This window comes from Nematolebias whitei, chromosome 14, assembly GCF_014905685.2.
Source record: "Nematolebias whitei isolate Nwh7 chromosome 14, NemWhi1, whole genome shotgun sequence".
In the NCBI taxonomy this organism is placed as follows: Eukaryota; Metazoa; Chordata; class Actinopteri; order Cyprinodontiformes; family Rivulidae; genus Nematolebias; species Nematolebias whitei.
Genome location: NC_056511.1, coordinates 14863007 through 14882139, shown reverse-complemented (window position 1 = coordinate 14882139; position 19133 = coordinate 14863007). Strand labels below are relative to the sequence as shown.

At 39.6% G+C, this 19133-nt stretch overlaps 2 protein-coding genes across 2 annotated transcripts in view; both read right to left on the bottom strand.

Annotated features, from left to right (window-relative positions):
• Positions 1-8671: 8671 nt before the first annotated feature.
• Positions 8672-10045, bottom strand: pou4f3 (POU class 4 homeobox 3). The gene is made up of 2 exons (XM_037687305.1): positions 9929-10045; positions 8672-9622 (listed from the first exon to the last, which is right to left on the bottom strand). The coding sequence occupies exons 1-2, from the start codon at positions 10043-10045 to the stop codon at positions 8699-8701; spliced, it is 1041 nt and encodes a 346-aa protein (XP_037543233.1). The 3' UTR covers positions 8672-8698.
• Positions 10046-17928: 7883 nt separating this feature from the next.
• rbm27 (RNA binding motif protein 27) overlaps positions 17929-19133 on the bottom strand; it is a 23985-nt gene continuing 22780 nt past the window's right edge. The window contains exon 21 of the mRNA XM_037688267.1: positions 17929-18094. Coding sequence (XP_037544195.1) covers positions 17984-18094 — 111 coding nt within the window. The 3' untranslated portion in view covers positions 17929-17983. The remainder of the gene's footprint in view (positions 18095-19133) is intronic.

The following is a 19133-nucleotide window of genomic DNA, read 5'->3' as shown; positions in this document are numbered from 1 at the left end:
AAAATGCTTCATACCATGTGTCAGTGTGTTAGATTTATCTATTCATTCAGTTTTTTTTACCTCTTTCTTATAGGGTTGCCAAGTGTTATACGCTTTTTTTTTTACTTTTGTTTTACTATTTTGGAAACCTGTTAAAAGTTTTAATATCTGTTACATTTGCATGTTGAAAAATGTGTATATACTAATATAACCAGATGGAGACAGTTCATGAATGTAATATGGAAGGCTTGAAATGTGAGTGGACATGGGAGCCCCCTACTGAGATATCCAACTTAAATTTAAACCAGTGTTCTTTGCCATAAAGTTTAACTTGTTTCTGCTGATTTGCTCTGTTTTCAAATTTACCAAAATGCAGTGCAGAAAATCAGCCTTAAAAGTACACGTCTAATGTACACTTGATTATCACCAAAGCCATTCAGATGGAATATTTTAGCTTATTTGGGTCTTTTGTGCTTATAAAATGACACAAGTAATTGAATTTTTGGGTTGAAGCCAAACCAATAAAACTTTCATTTAATTTTGTCAAAAGGGATTACTACCAGTGACACTATCCTCACTGCCTGTTAGTTTTGACATTTTTCTGTGTATTTTCTGATTGGCAGTTAAGGGATCTACACTTGTACTATACCCTGCAGCTTCATTGGAAATGAGTGCACATATTTATAAGTATGGCTACAAGAGCCTACAGTAAATTTTCTGTAATCACTTAGAATAAAGGCAGCAAACAAACGTGTTGTCATTTGTAATAAATCATCGTGGACAAAATCGAGTTAAACTTTTCAGTTGAATATTTTGGACTAGAGGGAACAATTTTATTTATTTATTGTTAAGAAGACCTGATACATTGTGAAATAGCAATACAGAAACATTTAGAAGTTCAACCGATCACTCAAATATTGATGTTTGTGTAAATCATTCAGCCCTTAACGAACTTCTCAAGAACCCTCTTTTGGTGTCGTGCACTCAGCTAATCGGAGCGCCCTAGAAATGCATTTGTGTAAATGCTCTGCTCGGCTGTGGGGAGCTGGTTTCCTCTTTGAGAGAAACATGTTTTACCACTCTTTTCCCTTTTGCTTTGGACAATGTACCCGTCACTCAGTGACTTGATGCAATGTGAGAGCTATGGGGGGGGTTTGGCTCTTGGTGAGGTTAGGCCTCTGTGTGGAGTTCAGCTGTGTGTATGTGCGCTACTGAACCGTGGCTGCCTCATTACTTAGTAAAGAGAATGACTCCCCTTTTCGATGCTGCTTTTTATAGAAACTGTTGGAAAATTCCTGATACTTTGTTGAACCCTTCCTACCACATATAAAGATTTCTGAAAGACTTCAAATAAACTAAAAGCTATAAGAAGAAGACAAAAGCTCTGCAGGTCCAGCAGATCACTACACTACTTGTTCATTTTTCTTTACAATGTAAGTTAATGAAAGAAGGAATTTATATGAGAGGCTCTTTAGGCCATATTTTACATATGCACCAGTATGGGCGGCCGTGGCTGAGTGGTTAGAGCAGTTGTCCTCCAGTGCAAGAGTTAGGGGTTCGATTCCACCAGCAGTCACATGCCGAAGTGTCCCTGGGCAAGACGCTGAACCCCTCTGATGTGTGTCCCATCAGTGCATGAATGTGAAAGCACTGATTATCTATGTATAGATCTAATAGAGTGCTGAATGAATGGGTAAATGAGGGCACAGATTGTAAAGTGCTTTGAGAGTTTTGATACGATGGAAAGGTGCTATAAAAGTACACAATTCAACATAACCCACAAAATCACCCAATCATTTCAGCTCTCACAGTTTTCAATATTCGTGCTGCTGTATTGTTTTTGTATATTAGTGCTGAGTGTATTCTTAGTTTGAGCACATTTCTTAGTTCATATCTTAGATCTTATTGCTGCTTTTCTTTACAATTTATACTTTTGTTGGATGTAACTAGGACCCTGTGTACACAATTTTGTTCCACCAGATGTACCACATGTTCGAATGACAATAGAGAACCTTGATTTGCCTTGATTCATTACATGAATATTATGGGGGTCTGGTAGTGTGGTGGTCAGTGCTACAGTCTTGTAGTCCTAAAGCTGCAGGTTAAAGCACGTTGTGTCAGGAAGAGCACATGACATTAAACAACTGCCCAATCTTTCGTGCAAGTTTGCTCACGGAGATGTTCCCTGTTGAAGGAAACAGCTGAAAGAAAAGCAGAATAGCAGGAACTTTATTACAAAAAGTAACAAGCACACTTCGTTTTGTTTTTTAATTCTTGTTTTTCCTAAGATTCAGTGTCGTGGTGAGCTCTGAAACCCTGACTGAAACTCCTCCAACAATTTCTGTTCAGATGTTCATACAAGCGATTTGCAACTATTTTCTTAAGAATGTTTTTTTTAGATGAATGTTAGAGTAGGTCTATAATTGACCAGAATTCCTGAATCAAGATCAGGTTTCTTAAATAAAGGTTTAATTACAGCAACCTTAAAGTGTTGAGATACATAATCATTCACTAGAGACAAATTATAATAAAACTAATTCACTGTAGACTCAACAAGATGCAGTTTGTTTCCCTTGTCCATTTTTAAACCTTAAACTTGAGTCTTATGACTCTTGTATCTTTATTAACATTTGTTAAATTTCCTCATACATATATATATATAAACTGCTTAGTTTTTTGTTAAAATGAATTAGTTCCACAGATTAGTTTATTGTAAGGCAAAAAATGAGTTTGTTTTACATTTCTTACTTGAAAGTTTTCCTTTTACATACCATTTGTGTTATATTTGAAAGATGTATTTCCTTTATTATTCAAGTTTGTTTTAATGCAAATTATGCCACAAATCATTGCAGTATTATATATTTTTAATCGGCCTTGTTTTTATTGTTTCAAGATCCTACATTTAATTTCACTCGTTAACTTTTTCAACGCGCCTTTCGCAGACGACTGTCAACAGCTCGTAAATAAATTGTCACAAATGTGTGATTTATTTTATTTTATAGAAAACTGCCTGCATCAATAATAATAATTGAATAATGAATAAATATGTTAGCATCAGTTATTACTCAGATCACTGAAGTGAATCTTTGCTCATGGACCCTGTCAGTTTTATCGTCTTTTTTATGTTTTTCTAGTTACTCAAATCAGTTTTTTTACTAAATGGAACATGTCAGCTTTCATTTTTGAGCTGATCTGGATGGATTTAGTTGACGAGAATAAAAGTTAAAACTGTGGCTTCTTGAGGCCCCTCTCTAACATGTGAATATTTTAGCAGCGCTAAGTCTCCTGTATCTCTTGTATTTAGTATAAGGTTTAATAATTATAATTTTGTTGGGTTCTTTCCCTTGATCTGCACACACACACACACACACACACACACACACACACACACACACTGGGAGCTGCTGCTTTATTGTGATCCTGGTCGATTGGCCTCGGGGCTGTCTTCGGGGCTTGGGGCCACTGGGAGCAGCTGGGGAGGGAGGGCGGGTGGCTGCATCTGCTGGGGGACCTCCTTCTTGGTCCCCACTGTGGACTTGCTCGGTTTTCATGTCTGTCTGTAAAGACAGACCCGTGTCTGGAGAGGACACAGTGCTGCCCTGCTGTTGGTGTCCTATGAGTTCAAACGACAGATCAGGTCAACACAAGCGTCAGATACCTGATGCACTCTACAATATCAAAACCGATGTTCCAGTATTTATGTTTCTGTTGGTTTTTAATATATTTATCTTTCTATTCTTGCCCAACAAGAGAGGGTCAATCATTTTAACGCCCAGCACAATTAAGCTCCTTGCATCCAGTTTTTATTGAACAGATCTGATTGTCCACGTCCATCTGTTTGGTCAGAGGCAGAAAGGTCATTGTAGTTGATGGTTTATTGTAAAATCACGCCGCAGGTTGACCTGAGTGTTAATAAAACTCAGAAACAGAAGCTAATGGCTGGACCTTGAGAATCTAAATGGATGAGGTTTTGAATGGGACATTGCCTTTGTTTTGCAGGATTTTGCCTCCCAGTTGTCCCTCTGCTCCTCTGGGTGCTCCTCCTGTCACCCAGGCTTAGTGTCAGACGTTTCCGGCCAACAGAGAGGCATTCACCTTGACATGATCGACTTGGAAATAAAAAGATCCAAAGTTGGACATTCAGGATAACAGACACGCCATCCGTTAGAGGTGGATTTATTTTTTATTGCCTTTATGGGGTTTTTTTTGTTTGTTTCTATTCAAAAAATATTTTTCTTTTTCTTAAATCACTCTGTCAAGCTCTAACTTTTTTTTTTTTTTTCATTTACTTTCCTGGTCACCTTTTTCCGTCTTTGCTTTGGGAGTTTTCAGCTAGCGCCTCTCTTCTCCCTTCCTTTGACTATCCAGCAGACCGGATGGTGATTATACGTTCATCTGATCAGAGTTTGTGTGCAGGCCGGCACCTGATCAGCTAAGTGCTTTGTAGGGAGAGAGAGAGAAAAAATCACGCCACAGTGAGTTATTTCTGGCTGAGTTAGTCTTATTTCTCTGGGCGCTTTGATAATGGAGAAGATTTGAATAATGAATGGGGCGTATCATACTGCTCCTCAGACTCGCTGAATCAATTAGGCAAGTGCACAGATGTGAGTTTTCTGGGAGGGTTTCTAATACTCCCCACTCGTTTTTGTCCTTTTAAAGTTTAGGCTCTTTTTAAAAAAATAAATAAAAATTGGAACACACAAACATAAACTTCAAAACTGCTTTAAAGGAAAATGCTGAGCAAGTTGAAGTTGTAACTAAGAGACAGCTGTGTCTGGCTCCCGTGTGGCCATTTTTATATTTGTTTCAGACAGCTTGACTTCAAAACAGTGAGCTTCCAGATGTTGAGTGTGAGAGGCTGTGGTAAATGTTTACTGGAACATGGGTCACATGAACCTCTGGTGAAATTTTTAAACTGGAGTTGTTTTAGCGGTAATCTGTTTTTGAACTGACTCTGTTCGGATTAGCCGTTAGCTTCCCAGAGAAAATGTCTACCTGATATTCCATCCATCCATCCATCCATCCATCCATCCATCCATCCATCCATCCATCCATCCATTATCTTTACCCATTTGTTCCTTTTTTGGGTTGCAGGGGTCACTGGTTCCCATATCCAGCAGACCCTATGCGAGAGGCAGGAGACACCATGGATAGGTCTCCAGTCCATCACAGGGACACATCAAGACAAATGAGACAAACAACCATTCACTCTCTCACTCACAACTAGGAACAATTTAGAGTTACCAATCAGCCTAACATGCATGTTTTTGGTCTGTGGGAGGAAACCGGAGTACCTGGAGAAAACCCACGCATGCACGGAGAGAACGTGCAAACTCCACAGAAATGTCACCGGCCGGGATTTGATCCAGCGACCTTCTTGCTGAGAAGCAACCGCTCTACCAACTGAGCCACCGTGCCACCTGCCTGATACTCCAATCTGATAATGTGCCCACTGGTTCCTGCTGCAGGTATGACACTGATTATTGACATGAACTCCACAGAACACCACATCAAAAATATGAGCCAGACTCTTTAATATGTGACTGTACTGACAAGAAGAAGTAGGGGTGCAAAGGGTGCTGCAACACCCCTGATGGATGCCAGAAGACACCCATGTCAAACTACATTAAAATAATTAATAGATTTCATTGGTGCTGCACAGGATTGAATTCAATGGTATTTTAAGATTATTGAGTTTAATAAATCTTGTGTATAAAACACAATGAGTACACTTTTACAACCACTGAAAACCCATTAAGAAAGGCAAATTAGCATAAAATAATAGAAAATTATAGACGTGGTCTAGATTCGCAGGCTCCCAGCACAAAACCTCCCCCCAACGTGTGTGTTGGAAGTCATTTCTGAACTTGTAATAATGAGTTAAAATGTCTGTCTCAAATATTAACTGTGGAAAAAGAAAAAAAAAAAACATTTAATCTGCACAAAAAGTTTCCAGCATCACATTTCAGCATGAGTAACTCTGTCTCAGTGTGTGTGTGTGTGTGTGTGTGTGTGTGTGCGTGCTGCACCCAGTGAGTAGACTCCAGCAGGAAGAGTTGAACTGGTTCCTGATGATAACTGAAGGTGACTAACAGAGAGGTAGCTGTCTCCCTTCGCTCTGGTCACATTCTCATTTGTTGCTGCTGGCATGGCTTGAATTATTGAACTGGGGGTGTCTTGGCTCCCACCTCTCCTCTCACATTCCCCCAGTCTGCTCCCATGGTTGACAGCCTCCCTGTTTGTGTGTGTGTAAAATGCATTCAGCAGTTAAACTGAGCTTCTCACGTTATCCCCCCAAAAATAAAGGATTTTCCTGCATAAAACAAAAACACTTCATCTTTTCCAACTCTTTTTATTATTATTATTAAAAATCCATTTTAATGTGATTCAAAGTGAAATTAGTGTTGCTCTTAATGTATAAATGTACCTCCCTGCGCACCTGCATGATGGCCTGAGAAGCAGGAATATACCTTTCAGCTTCTGCTGAATAATTGAAAGGCCCTCATTCGCCACATGCCGCTAAGGCTCACGGGCCTTCAGCTCGACTTACCTCGGAACAGTCTGATATCAATACTGGTATCACATGGATCAATTATTCACGCGGCCAAACCCAACTTTTACATCAAAAAAATGATAGAAATTCAGCTTCTTTTCTTTTCTCTGCGTGACTGAACCCTCTCAAATGAACCACGAGATCATAAAAGGGACATTTTGAAGAAAAATAAAAAACACCCATGGATGAAAGCAGGTAACTTTTGCGCGCTCGCCCTCAAATAAAACCCATTTAACACCATGGAGTCTCTGTGGACTGATGTGATTCACCTCTGATCATCAAAGAGAATATTCATGAGAGCCACAAACGTTTCCGCAGAGCTGCTAATAAAAGACTGGATCCCCTGCAACAAGCAACCGGTCCATAGTCTCCCAGGGAGGCGCGCGCACAGCCGGGAGCCACGCGGAGGAATCCGGCGGAAGCTTCTCTTTAAATTACTCCACTAATGAATTCATTTTGAGAAAATCTTTGATTAATATTTGTAAATGGAAACCCCCTTTCATGGATTATTTTACAGCACAGTTCTACAAAAGATGACAAAACTATCCAACGTTGTGAAAGTGCGTAATTTGCGTAAATATGATGCGTAAAATGCGCCGGAGGAGGTTTCCAATAATCCTAAAATGTACACAGAGCCGTGATCAATTTTTAATCTAAAGTAGAGAAGTCAGCTTTGACTAAGTCTATTAAAATGTGCGAAAAATAAGCAAAAATAAATAAAAATACACGACAATTAGGCCATGAAATGTTGTACATGTGCGCCAGTAGATTAAATATATAAGAAACAGGACAAATAATAGGAGCAATCACAGAAAATAAATACTCACTTATCCAAACAAAATATTAAATAGCCTATAGGTGGAAAAAAAGAGAAATATCCTCAATTTCGCGTCCAACTGGTGCGTTCTGCGTCTCCCTGGAGTCCCCAGCAGTCCAGCTCTTCACTTGCCTTTATACACATCTACAATTAATATTGCATCATCATTACTTAATAATTTCAAAGCCCACGCACGAGTCAGGCCGACAGGACATCTATAATTGAGGCTGTATTAATTAAAGGTGAAACCACGCTGAGAAAATCTGTGAAATAATAATTAAAAAAACTTCCCCGTTTGGATTTTTGTTTGTTTGTTTTTCTTGTTTCAAATGTATTTTTAATTATTGTAGACTTTTAGGTGTTTAAATAATACAGCCCGTGTATTTAAAAAAGAATCTGTTTACATGTTGTTGTTTTTATGGCTCAGCAACCAAGACACCACATTCCAAGGCCCCCCAGGCCACAGCCTCAAAATAAATAATAAATAAAGATAAAAACTCAATTTCATAAAGCACAAAAATGCAGTCGCTTTGGGTGATTTTTAAAAAATAAAATAAATTAATAATTTATTCAGTTTAAATATCACACTTTTGTTTTAATCGAAGTGAAATCCAGAGTGAGAGGGAAAAAATGTTCAGATCAGTTGATTATATTTATCATAAAATAAATAATATATCTAAATAAATACATCTTACCTGCAATTCTAAAAAAAAAAAATAATAATCACATCAAAATATTAAAATATAGCAGCAAAGTGTCACATCTTGTGAAAGACTTACTGTAATGATTTTTGTTTCTGTGCGTAAATCACAACCACACAAGAGGCTGATTTGTGATTAATAAAAAAAAAAAGTGGGTTTTGTTGACATTTGCCCAAAAGTTCCACATAAAGATGAAAAAGGTGAAGACATGGTGTAAATGTTGTGTTTCAGAAAGTTTGTTCGTTTCTTTTTTTTTTTTTTTAATCCTTTGTTGAGCTCATCTGAAAATGAAGCAGCCCTCTCGAGTCAAAGCTACATGTTTTTTTTAAGGTCCCTGAACGTCACAAACTTTCAGGCTGGATTTATGGAAATTCATTCCAAACGTGTGCAAGAAGAGAACAACACCAAACAACATGATAAACAAAATCCAAAAAAATAAAAGTGCAACAATGAGAGGTGAGTGACACAAACTGAAAAAGTTAATAAGTCCGACTTGTTTTTATTTTTCTTCTTGTTGTTGTTGTTGTTGTTGAGCTGCTCATGCCTCCTGTTTGTTCGGCTGCTCAGGTTATTATTAATCACCCGATCAAAAATGTAGTAGTCTCTTTTATTCATGATGCCAGGAGGGGGGGAAGAGGAGGAAACAAGTCAGTGCACCGCGGAGTATTTCATTCGTTTCTGTTTCTGCCGCTGGTTGCAGAACCACACTCGAACCACGTTCTTTTTCAGGTCCAGTTTCTCCGCGATGGCTGCGATCTTCTCCGAGGAGGGCCGCGGCTGGATGGCGAAGTACGCCTCCAGGGAGCGCTTCTCCGGCGCGGCGATGGACGTGCGCTTCCTCTTGCGCTCGCTGCCGTTGAACACGTCCGGCTTGCTGCTCCTCTCCCGGTGCGCGGCCTCCGCCTCCTCCAGCCAGGCCTGCAGCACCGGCTTCAGCGCGATCATGTTGTTGTGGGACAGCGTGAGGGACTCGAACCGGCAGATGGTGCTCTGGCTCAGCGAGCCCACGCCGGGGATCTTGAGGTTGGCCAGCGCTGCGCCCACGTCCGCCTGCGTCACGCCCAGCTTGATGCGCCTCTGCTTGAAGCGCTCCGCGAAGGCTTCCAGCTCCCGGGGATCCGACTCCACGTCGCTGACGCACGCCATGCCGCCGTGCACGGACAGGGAGTGAGGGTGGGCCATGGTGGCCATGGCTTGGTGCAGCTGGCCCATGGTCTGCAGGTGGTGGTGGGCGTGATGCTGGTGGTGGTGATGGTGCGTCGACGTGGTCATCCCGGGAGGCTCCGGAGCGCCCATCCCGGTCACAGCCAGGCTGCTGGAGAGGTGGTCCAGGAGGTCCCCGGCCTCCAGGCTCTGTCCGAGGTGGTGGTGATGGTGGTGGTGGGAGATGGGCACGGCGGTGGAGGAGGAAGAGGAGGCTGAGGTGCAGGGGACACTGCTCATGGTATGGTACGTCACGTCTGCTTTGAACGCGTGGCTCTTGCCTTGAGAGACGATGCTGTCAGCAGCCGCCAGAGCTTCTGCGCGCGCCAGCAGGCTCTCATCAAAGCCTCCGAATATATTGCCCTGCAGCTGCAAGCAAGAGTGCGCATACTGGAGTCAGTGGGGAATTGTGTCAGGCAGCTCTCAGGATATCAAAAAAAAAAAAAGGAAACATTTTCCAAAGGCGAGCAGCGCCGAGGAGAGAGAAGCCTCCTCAGAGCGCGTGCAGCTCATAAAAATTCATATGAAAGCTTTGCTTGAATACACATGTGGAGGAATGAGGGGGGGGGGGGGGGTGTATAGAACAAAGTCCTGTCAAATCAACTTTACATTTTCAGTGATATTTTCTCCATCCCCCCCACCCACCACCACCCCCACCCCAAGACCTGAACGTACCTGCGGGGCGGGCAGACAGACTCTGCGCATGCCCTCCGAGCCTGAGTGCAGGCCGGGGTACTTGGGCTCGTGCAGGGCCGGATGCATGGAGAAGTGCTGCTTGCCGTTCATGGTCATCCTCCTCCTCCTCCACCTCCTCCTCCTCCACGCAATGAGGCCCTCGCGAGCAGTGTGGGCCCTGGCATGAAAAACCTCGAGGTTTGGATTGGGTTGGGGGCTGTGGGGGAGCGGGACAGCCGCGGAGCTCCCTCTGGTCTCCTCCTTGACCAGACTGAGCTCCTCACATCGGCAGCGCCTCCCGGCATCCCTCTCTCCCCTCCTCCTCCTCCTCCTCCTGCTCCCTCCCCTCCCACCTGCTCAGGTTGCAACAGTCCAGTCTGGGAGCGCGAGCTGCAAAACATGAACTCTAAAATTTACTTCCATGCTTTTTACACCAGAACATTTCAGATGTTTTGAAGGGTTCACCTGCTGCAATTCAATGACTTCCTAACAGAGGCGCCTCCAGACATTTTGTTTGGGTGGCCATGCAGGTGGGGACCACTGAAAATCATAGGGTGGCACAAAACCAAAAGCCATAAAATAATTTTAGAAACTTCATTGGGCTGATCTTGAAAACTGTGGATTTGTAGACTTCAGGAGTGAGGAATTACCAGCTGACCCTGCAGAATCAGAACATTTGCAGTTCCACATGGATCCGTTTTGTAAACTGTTCTGTAACTTTACATACACAATGAATGCCAAAAATTGTCATATTATATTTTATTATTGTTGTATTTTCTCCTTTATCCAAAAACAAAAAAATGAAAAAATAGAATAAAATACTAGAAAAAGGCTTTCTTAATTTTAAAGCTATACCACCCATTTTAATTATTTTGTTGGCTTGTTGCTGTTTACTTTTGTGAAGAAAAATGTTTTATTGTAAATGTCCAAATTTGGGGAAAGATAAATAAATAAATGTATATATATATATATATATATATATATATATATGATCTTCCAAGATCCTGCATCCTAATGTTGAGGATGTTGTTGGCTTTAGACCAGGTTTTTTTAATTTTTTAGAAGATATATGCATAATAATAATAACATTCACATCACATGTGGTACATGTGGTGAAACGAAATTGTGGTAACAGGGTCCCAGTTACATCCAACAATAAAATGTAAAAGAAAAACAGAAATAAAATCTAAGATATGAACTAAGAAAAAACATTAACTAAACATATGTACTAACAGCATAAAAACTATATGGTGAACAGCAGCACAATATTATTATTAATAATAATAATAATAATAATAGTAATAATGTATGACAATGATGACAAGTGGTTGAATGTCGACAACCACTTGTCAACCACCTGTAATTGCTCATAAACATTTTTCGTTTTCACATTTACAATAAACATTCTACAATTTTTAATGTGGCTCCCCAAGAGGGGCGTCCCTCTTAAAATCTTTAAAAAATATTAATTTTTATGTATAAACTGAAGGGAAGCAAAATCATGAACTGTTAAAGCTGCCTTAAGTTGCTCATTATGGTCACCATGGTAACCACATACCTGCGTCTGTCACTCCCTAATTACACTCCTAAAAGAGGCGGTCAGGATCGCAAACTAAAAAGTAAGCCTCAAGCAAACAGTCGCTGTGTGAAAAACTACAAGTTTTATTAAAAAAAATCTTCATCCATGAGTGGCACGAGACTCCGATGATTCACCCGGATCAATTTTTGTGTTCCTACTGTTAATTATATCAGATAGCAGAGTGTTACTTCAGTCAAAATGTACATTTTTGTGACTCATTTCAATGTAAAGTGTGTTTTTAACCAAAACATCACTTCAAAAATGGCCATATTTAATAAAGAGCTGAGGACTGTTGACAACACTGTAAGTTTGGAGATACATATTCATTTTTTGTGAGGAGGTGAATTTGAGCTCACTTTTATTAAACAGTTTATTTTATAAATTATGGCCTAATGGAATGTTTTTATTTTATTTTTTTTATTTACAAATCTAAACTTTGTCAGTCTGTAAAAAAGTGTTGAATATAGTGGATTTGACACATAAACATGATTTTAGCGCTGCAGACATCAGAACCTCTGATCGGTCTGAGCTGTCTGCTTCACACCACACACATGACGTGATAACAGAATAAAATGGTTTTGATTTCACCATCTTTAAGGTTTAGGCCTAAATTTACCACAGTCTTGGCCTTGGACCCCTCCCCATGTGAACAGCCATCGCTCCAGCACCACCCTCCTCATGTGGCTGCTGGTTCAAACCCATGAACCCTGCACGGGCGACATGCGGACCGAGGCGTACAGGTGACACACCAGGTCAATTTGATCCTCCCGGTCGCCTCTCCTGTTCCCCAGACTTTGAATAATTCAGCAGCACGATGGCAGGCATCCATTACCGCCGTGGCATCTTCTTATTCATTACGCAGATTAAAAGCAGCCTGTCTTTTCCCAGCATGCAACACTCCGGAGTCCTGCATGCTGTTTAGTTTAGAAGAGGACATAGGATTAAGTTGTCTCATCCTGAAAGACACATTGAGAACCGACGCCTGCATCCTCATTTCTTTAAATCATAATGTAAGACTGTGATGTAACCTGACTGCAAGTCTTCAGACTTTCTGAAGTTTATTCAGTTTTTTTTTAATCTTATTTATAGTCCAGTTCTTGTTCTCGACTAGGACATTTTGTGTAGTGCGAGCTTAAAAAAAAATTAAGAAAGTGGACAAGTGAAAGACAAAACAAGTGTCACCCCTAAAATAAACCTGTTTACAGCAGATGAAAGTCGGTCATACATGCTTCATGGTCATCTGATGCGCACGTTTTCAGCTTAAGAATCAACTGTTCATGTTAAAATACAATCTTCTGTTTGTCAGTTGTTTTTTTCTTCATAATTTCAGTAAATAAAATGGAATAAAAATGTGTCAGAATGATAGTGGAGGGCCTAAAATACACAAGGATTGTTTTTTGTCTACAGACTGTACAGGAGACTGCCATCACGCACGAAAAGACTCAAAGACAGTTATTACCCATAAGCTGTCAGATTACTGAACCATACACTAAGCCACATATGTGACATCTATTATGACTAATATTAACTGACTGCTAATTTGTTTATTACTGCTGCACTATGTGGCTGTATCATGTCACCACCATACCATCATAATTCAACTAATCTCAATGCAATAACCTGCGTAGTACTTGTTATATGCAATAAATATGCAATATATTATATATACCTGTTACCCATGTTAACCTGCATATGACAAACAATAAACAAATCTCCCGTTTTTGATTCTTTGCTAAATTACGCATCAACAGAAGCTCATGGTTTGTGTTTATGAGCCGTTTTAAGCCATGAATTAAAATGAAAAATGACAACAAAGTCTGTTGGAAGTAAAGAACTGAAGATACAATATTTTTAAACATGTTCAGATATTTGGAGTGGTTTATGAGATTCCCCCCAAAATAATGTTGCCATGATGTGAAAATGCTTTGGATCAAGCACACTTCACCACTTGCTCTCGCTGAGATCGGATGCTTCTCTCCCTCCCTCTCCGCTTTGCTGCTGTCTGTCTGTGAAACTGCTTCTGAGCCTCTCTTGCATATCTTCCGAACCATAATTATGGACTTGTTTTGATCAGTTGGTCCTTCAACTCAATTTACAACATTTCTTCAAAGAGAAGACAGGCTTTAGGCGAGTTGATTTGCCCTGTTGGCACGCACGCAGCTGGATATCTCATCGACTGCAAGAATTGATGATGTGTCTATCTCTGCTGCCATCTGTGGATTTTAAGGATGCACATTTAATTGGATTTACAATAACTGGTTCCTGCTTTTTGGATTTGGCTGGTGGCTGGTTTTATCTACAATCAAGGAAGTCGTCGGCAGCAAATTTTGACCCGATCACGCTGCTTGCCTTTGATGGCTTGGTTCATGTCTGAGTACCCAGACTCAAATGCTTGGGGCTGAATGGAACAGATCTTTGGGATTTTACTCAGTCACATTCCATCGGTGTGGCCATGTAATTTGGACATTTCAGAACCGAGTGGACCAACACAGACTCAAGGTAGATGTCATTAAGTTCTGCCTGTCCCCAAAACAACTGTGTGTTTATCCGAATTTGGCTCCCTTGACTGGCATTGAAGGCCATCTTATCTGAATTCTCCTGGAGAGCATGCGATCTGACGCTCACCACCCACTCTCTGAGGAATTTCCAACTGATAACCAGATGAAACCAGTTGAATAAACTTGTGTCATCATTTCAGGACTATTGGATTCTCATAGACATTATTCCTGGCCATTCCTTGACATACCTCGAGAATGTTTATGGATCTCACCGGAGGACATTGACTGTTTATTCCATCCTTAACAGAACTCTTAGTGACCTCGAGAGCATGAACATTGCTGACAACTCTCGTCTCCTCCGTCTGCAGATCATCTACGTAAATACATGCTTGTCTGTGCGAGGTGTTTTTTTTTTTTTTTATTAGAGGGTTTTTCCCTCAGGCAGGAAAAAAAGTCTGATAGGATTTTTTTTTGCCTCCAACTCTTACATGTGTCCAGTTAACCACTGTTTTTTCTGTCCAAACAGGTCTCACTTGTAAATGAGTCTTTGAGGCTCAATGTGATTTATCCATTTAAATAAAGGTTGAATGAAAAAAAACATCTAATATATAAAAATAATAAATTGTAGGCTGTTTTTAATATTACATCAAGACCCAACATTTTTCAGTCAGGTCATCTGGACAGTTTCTTTTTTTGTGCTGAAACGTTTCGCCAAAAAATGTTGGATTGTATACCTGGATTATTGAGCATGGACTTTGTTATTACAGCAAGACCTTTGTTTTAATGCAAGATCAGTTCAGACTGAATGTTTCATATATATTAAAAGTGTGATTTTAGTTCTGAGAGACACTTTATCTTTCAAAGAATTTTAAATTTACTTTATATATTAAAGACATTCATGCTTTTGTAAGTCTGGTTGAGTTTATTAGTCACAAAGTTTTATTTATTGTTAAATCTTCTGAGATTCAAGCTTTAGTTTGGTGTGCATATTTAATTAGAACCTTAGAAGTTTTTTTTTAAACAACACAGAAATAAACTTTTTTCTTTAAATCAAGTTAAAATATAAGAGAACTGAAAAGTAGGTGCACTCAACAATCGCAACCAAAAACGCCTTCGCAATAAAATAACAGATTTTACATTAGAATATTTATTCATGGAGGTGCACTCAATATGAATTTAAAATTTAATCCCAGTCCTGGATTATTCCTGCATCTGATTGGCTGGGAGGTGTTAACCATATCTCAGCCCAATTTGAGGCTTTTGCTGGAGAAAAACAAAAAAACAACTTTACATCACGTGGAGAAAAAGAGTGCTTCCACCTGCAGGAAAAACATCTCTAATCATAGAAAACAGTCAAACTGCAAGGTGAATATTAGATAAATACTGACTCAACATTTCTGCTCCTCTGTGGTTGTCATGTTAAAACTAAGGAAATTAAATTCAGGGAACGGTCCTTGTATCTGAAAAATGCACAGTAATAAAACTTTCACAAAAAACGTGCCAAATAAAGGAGACCACACACGATTTGAAGGTTGTTTTCTGGAATGCTTTTGCTTGTGATTTTTTTTTTCTCTATCCAATCTCATCTTTTTCTCCCAGATTTCTTTCCCTTAAATTTTTTGTTCTCTTTTCACGCCCAATTAATCTTTTTTTTTCTTCCTTTGATCATCTTACAAGCTCCCCATTCCTTCATCTTTATTGGCAAAAGCAAACATGCTAGTAAATTATAATTTTTTTTTTTTACAAACAAAATACATGAATAAAATACATACACATCCTGCAAATATAAACAGTAACAAATCCAAAACTATTATCCAATAAACATTTTACATTTTGTACACTTTTTGTGTGATAGTAGCATACAGAGGATAGTACAAAACAACATGTGGGAGACTGAATCCTCATTTATACAAGCAGGAAACGTGTTGCCGCCGGTTCCTTTTCTGAACCGATTCGACATAATGAAGCGTAAAGTCATCCCCTCGTCAGAAACTTCTTTAGACAGATTAAGAGGACAAACATGCTGGTTCCTAACACTGATCCTTGAGGAACGCCATCCAGCATGGTTTAGTTGCTTCTCTGCTCTAACACGCCTGATCTGAATGAATGGATTAGTAAACAGGCAGAACTTCAGGAAGTAATTAAATCACTGAATCAGATGATGGAGCAGTGAAACTAAAACATAAAGGATGGCGTTCCTCAGGGATCAGGATTGGGAACCACTGCTTTAAATATAAGCGGTGTCAGTGTGTGAAGTAAAAGAAAGAAAATCTGGTATTGGGTTTATTTACATGCAGGCAGAAGATTCATGTGAATTTCCCTGCCTGATTATTTGTGTAACGTGATGGGACAGCAGCAGAATAACGACTTAATCTCTCCTTTGTTTTGGCTTAATATATGAGCCGACTCAATTTCTGGTAAACCAAATGTAAACTTACTTATTAAAGAGCAACAACTGCATTCAGAACATGCCAAAGGATTCAGTTCCCCCCATTTGAATCACTCCACAATAAGAGTATATAGGAGGAAGGCAGAAGTTAAAACTTAGTCATTCAGCCTGCACTTTATCAGATGGACTTTAAACTGACAAGATTCAAACTGAGGCAGAGCTCCAGTTGTGCAAAAAATAAAACTTTACGTTTTTTTAAGCGTTTAACTCAGAGCAGCTCTGAATGCTTCTTTAAAAGAAATGTGCTCTTGATGACAGGGCTAATAAAAATAAGCAAGCTGGACTGTTCATCACAAAAGCTCAAGTCCTGCAAACAAGCAGAGCACTCGTGTTTGACCTCTTCTACCTGAAGCGACACACCGTTCATGTGAAATGGTTAAATCAAACAGGAAGAACAAAGAAGTACAATAATTAGTCTCTCAAGCATTTACACAATTTACAAAATAAATCACAAATCCTGTAAAAACTCAGCAGTCTGCTGACTGTAAGGCAAATTATATAGATCTTATTATTATTATTTTCAATATTAAAATCAACTGTCCAGTATTACATTCAAACACCTGTCTATGGATGTCACCTGCCCTGTCCTTCGAGGGACAGAGAAGTCGACGTGTTTTACACTCTTAGAAATTGTGCAACACCTGTTTTGGTGCGAATTCACAAAGAGTGGCAATGGATACTGAGGGAGCAACAAAAGAAAAAAAGAAAAAGTGGAGGAAAAGTTGAAAATATGCTACAAGCCTGTCTCTGGTGTACATCTGTAAACATCGTCTGCTCGTTCTGTTGGGCCGGGACCCTTCAGTACCCGTGCACTGGCTCTAATGTGGTCACCGTACGGCTGCACCTCCATGTGCTCCGGTTTGGCGTCTCTGTCTGATAACAAGCTAACGTGGATCTTTGTCAGCGCACAGAGCTATAATGGATCTTTTAACATTTTAGGGCCAACAGTGAGCAAGGTGAAACTGAAAACCATACCGTACTCAGCCAATATAAGTACGACGCACAGCATTAATGTGGTGGAAAAATAAATAAATCGTTCTCAAAGTGTCTGAAAACATTCTACCGGTGATGGAATGGCTGTTCCTGACCCAGGGATGAGTGTTAAAAAAATAAAATTAAATAAAAAAAAACAAAAACTGGTGAGAAATGAGTTTAAATACAGTATGTATAAAAATACATATTCACAGTAGACACAAATGTTGTGCATTACTGATATTAATCATCTGGTAAGCACACTAAAACTTACATAGATTTTCCTATCTATAAGAACAACTGAACATTTATCATTCTCAGCAAAAGTGAGACATCTCAAACTATTGTTTCATTGAGGGACATAAAAACTTTTTAACCCTCAAAGCCTTTTTTAGGGGGTGGTAGGGTGATTAGAATAAAGTAAAAGGCGTTTATTCTTTGATTTAAGTCTAAAATTACCATAAAGTCAAACGAAGAAAGAAAAAAAAAAAAAAAAAAGAGTTCTTTTTTTTTATTGAGGAAAATCTATGAGTTTTTACGGAGACAACTCGGTCTTTTTATCGCCTCCAAGATCTGCTCTCGTATTCGTCGTCCTCGTCATCATCCTCCTCCTCTTCCTCGTCCTCTCCTCGCTCCTCCTCTCCTGGTAAATAAGAGTTTGCTTCCTTCTGTTCAGATGGCACAAAAACAACATCAATGTGACTTTGATATTTAGGATTGTCTGGTTTCCAAATGATCCCTGGCCCCTTATACTTATCATTATGTAGAAGATCTTTGAAACCAGTTCTCAACATGTATTATCATAGGCTAACATCAGATTTATAGACAGGGCCAAGCACGACTAGCCAGAGGTGGAAGAGTACTGAACATTTGTTCTCAAGTACAAGTACTGTTACACTGCTTAACTTGTACTCAATTACAAGTAAAAGTACTGGTGTTATAAAAATACTTAGGTAAAAGTACAAATTACTCTTCTCAAAAACTACTGGCACTCAGAGTATTATTACTTTATATATATTTACTTTATCACTGTATACAATAGCTCATTTCTCAGATGAACAATAAAGTATAAAAAAATGACACTAAGGCCATTTCTTTTGTAAACAAATGTAGTTAAAGCAGGAATTTTGTTTTGTTTGTTAAAAGAAAGACAAAAATAATTTTCGACCGGCACAGGACAGTTTAAACTTTTCCAAATACACTGAGAACAACAGGCAGGTAAGTGTCAAACTCTGACATTTCTGTTGCCCTTCACTTTCTGAACCTTAAGTTCAGTGTCAGCAGGAGCTGGTTTTACAAGTTAACAGAGTCTATCTGGCTTCGTTTGGCAGCGAAGAGCAGACTCTACATGATTCTCTATGGAGTTGTCCTTTGCTGACATCATAGGTAATTGGCGTGGTCGCGATCTGAGAACCTTATTGGCTTCAAAGACGCAGACGAATGGTTTGATGATTAATTCAAATTGCGGCCGTACTCAGTAGCGACTTCTGATTTTAAAAGTAGCAAAGTAGATCACATGGTCTAAAAGTAGCGAAGTAGATCACATGGTCTAAAAGTAGTGAAGTAGATTACATGGTGTAAAAGTAGTGAAGTAGATTACCTGGTGTAAAAGTAGTGAAGTAGATTACCTGGTGTAAAAGTAGTGAAGTAGATTACCTGGTGTAAAAGTAGTGAAGTAGTTCACATGGTCTAAAAGTAGTGAAGTAG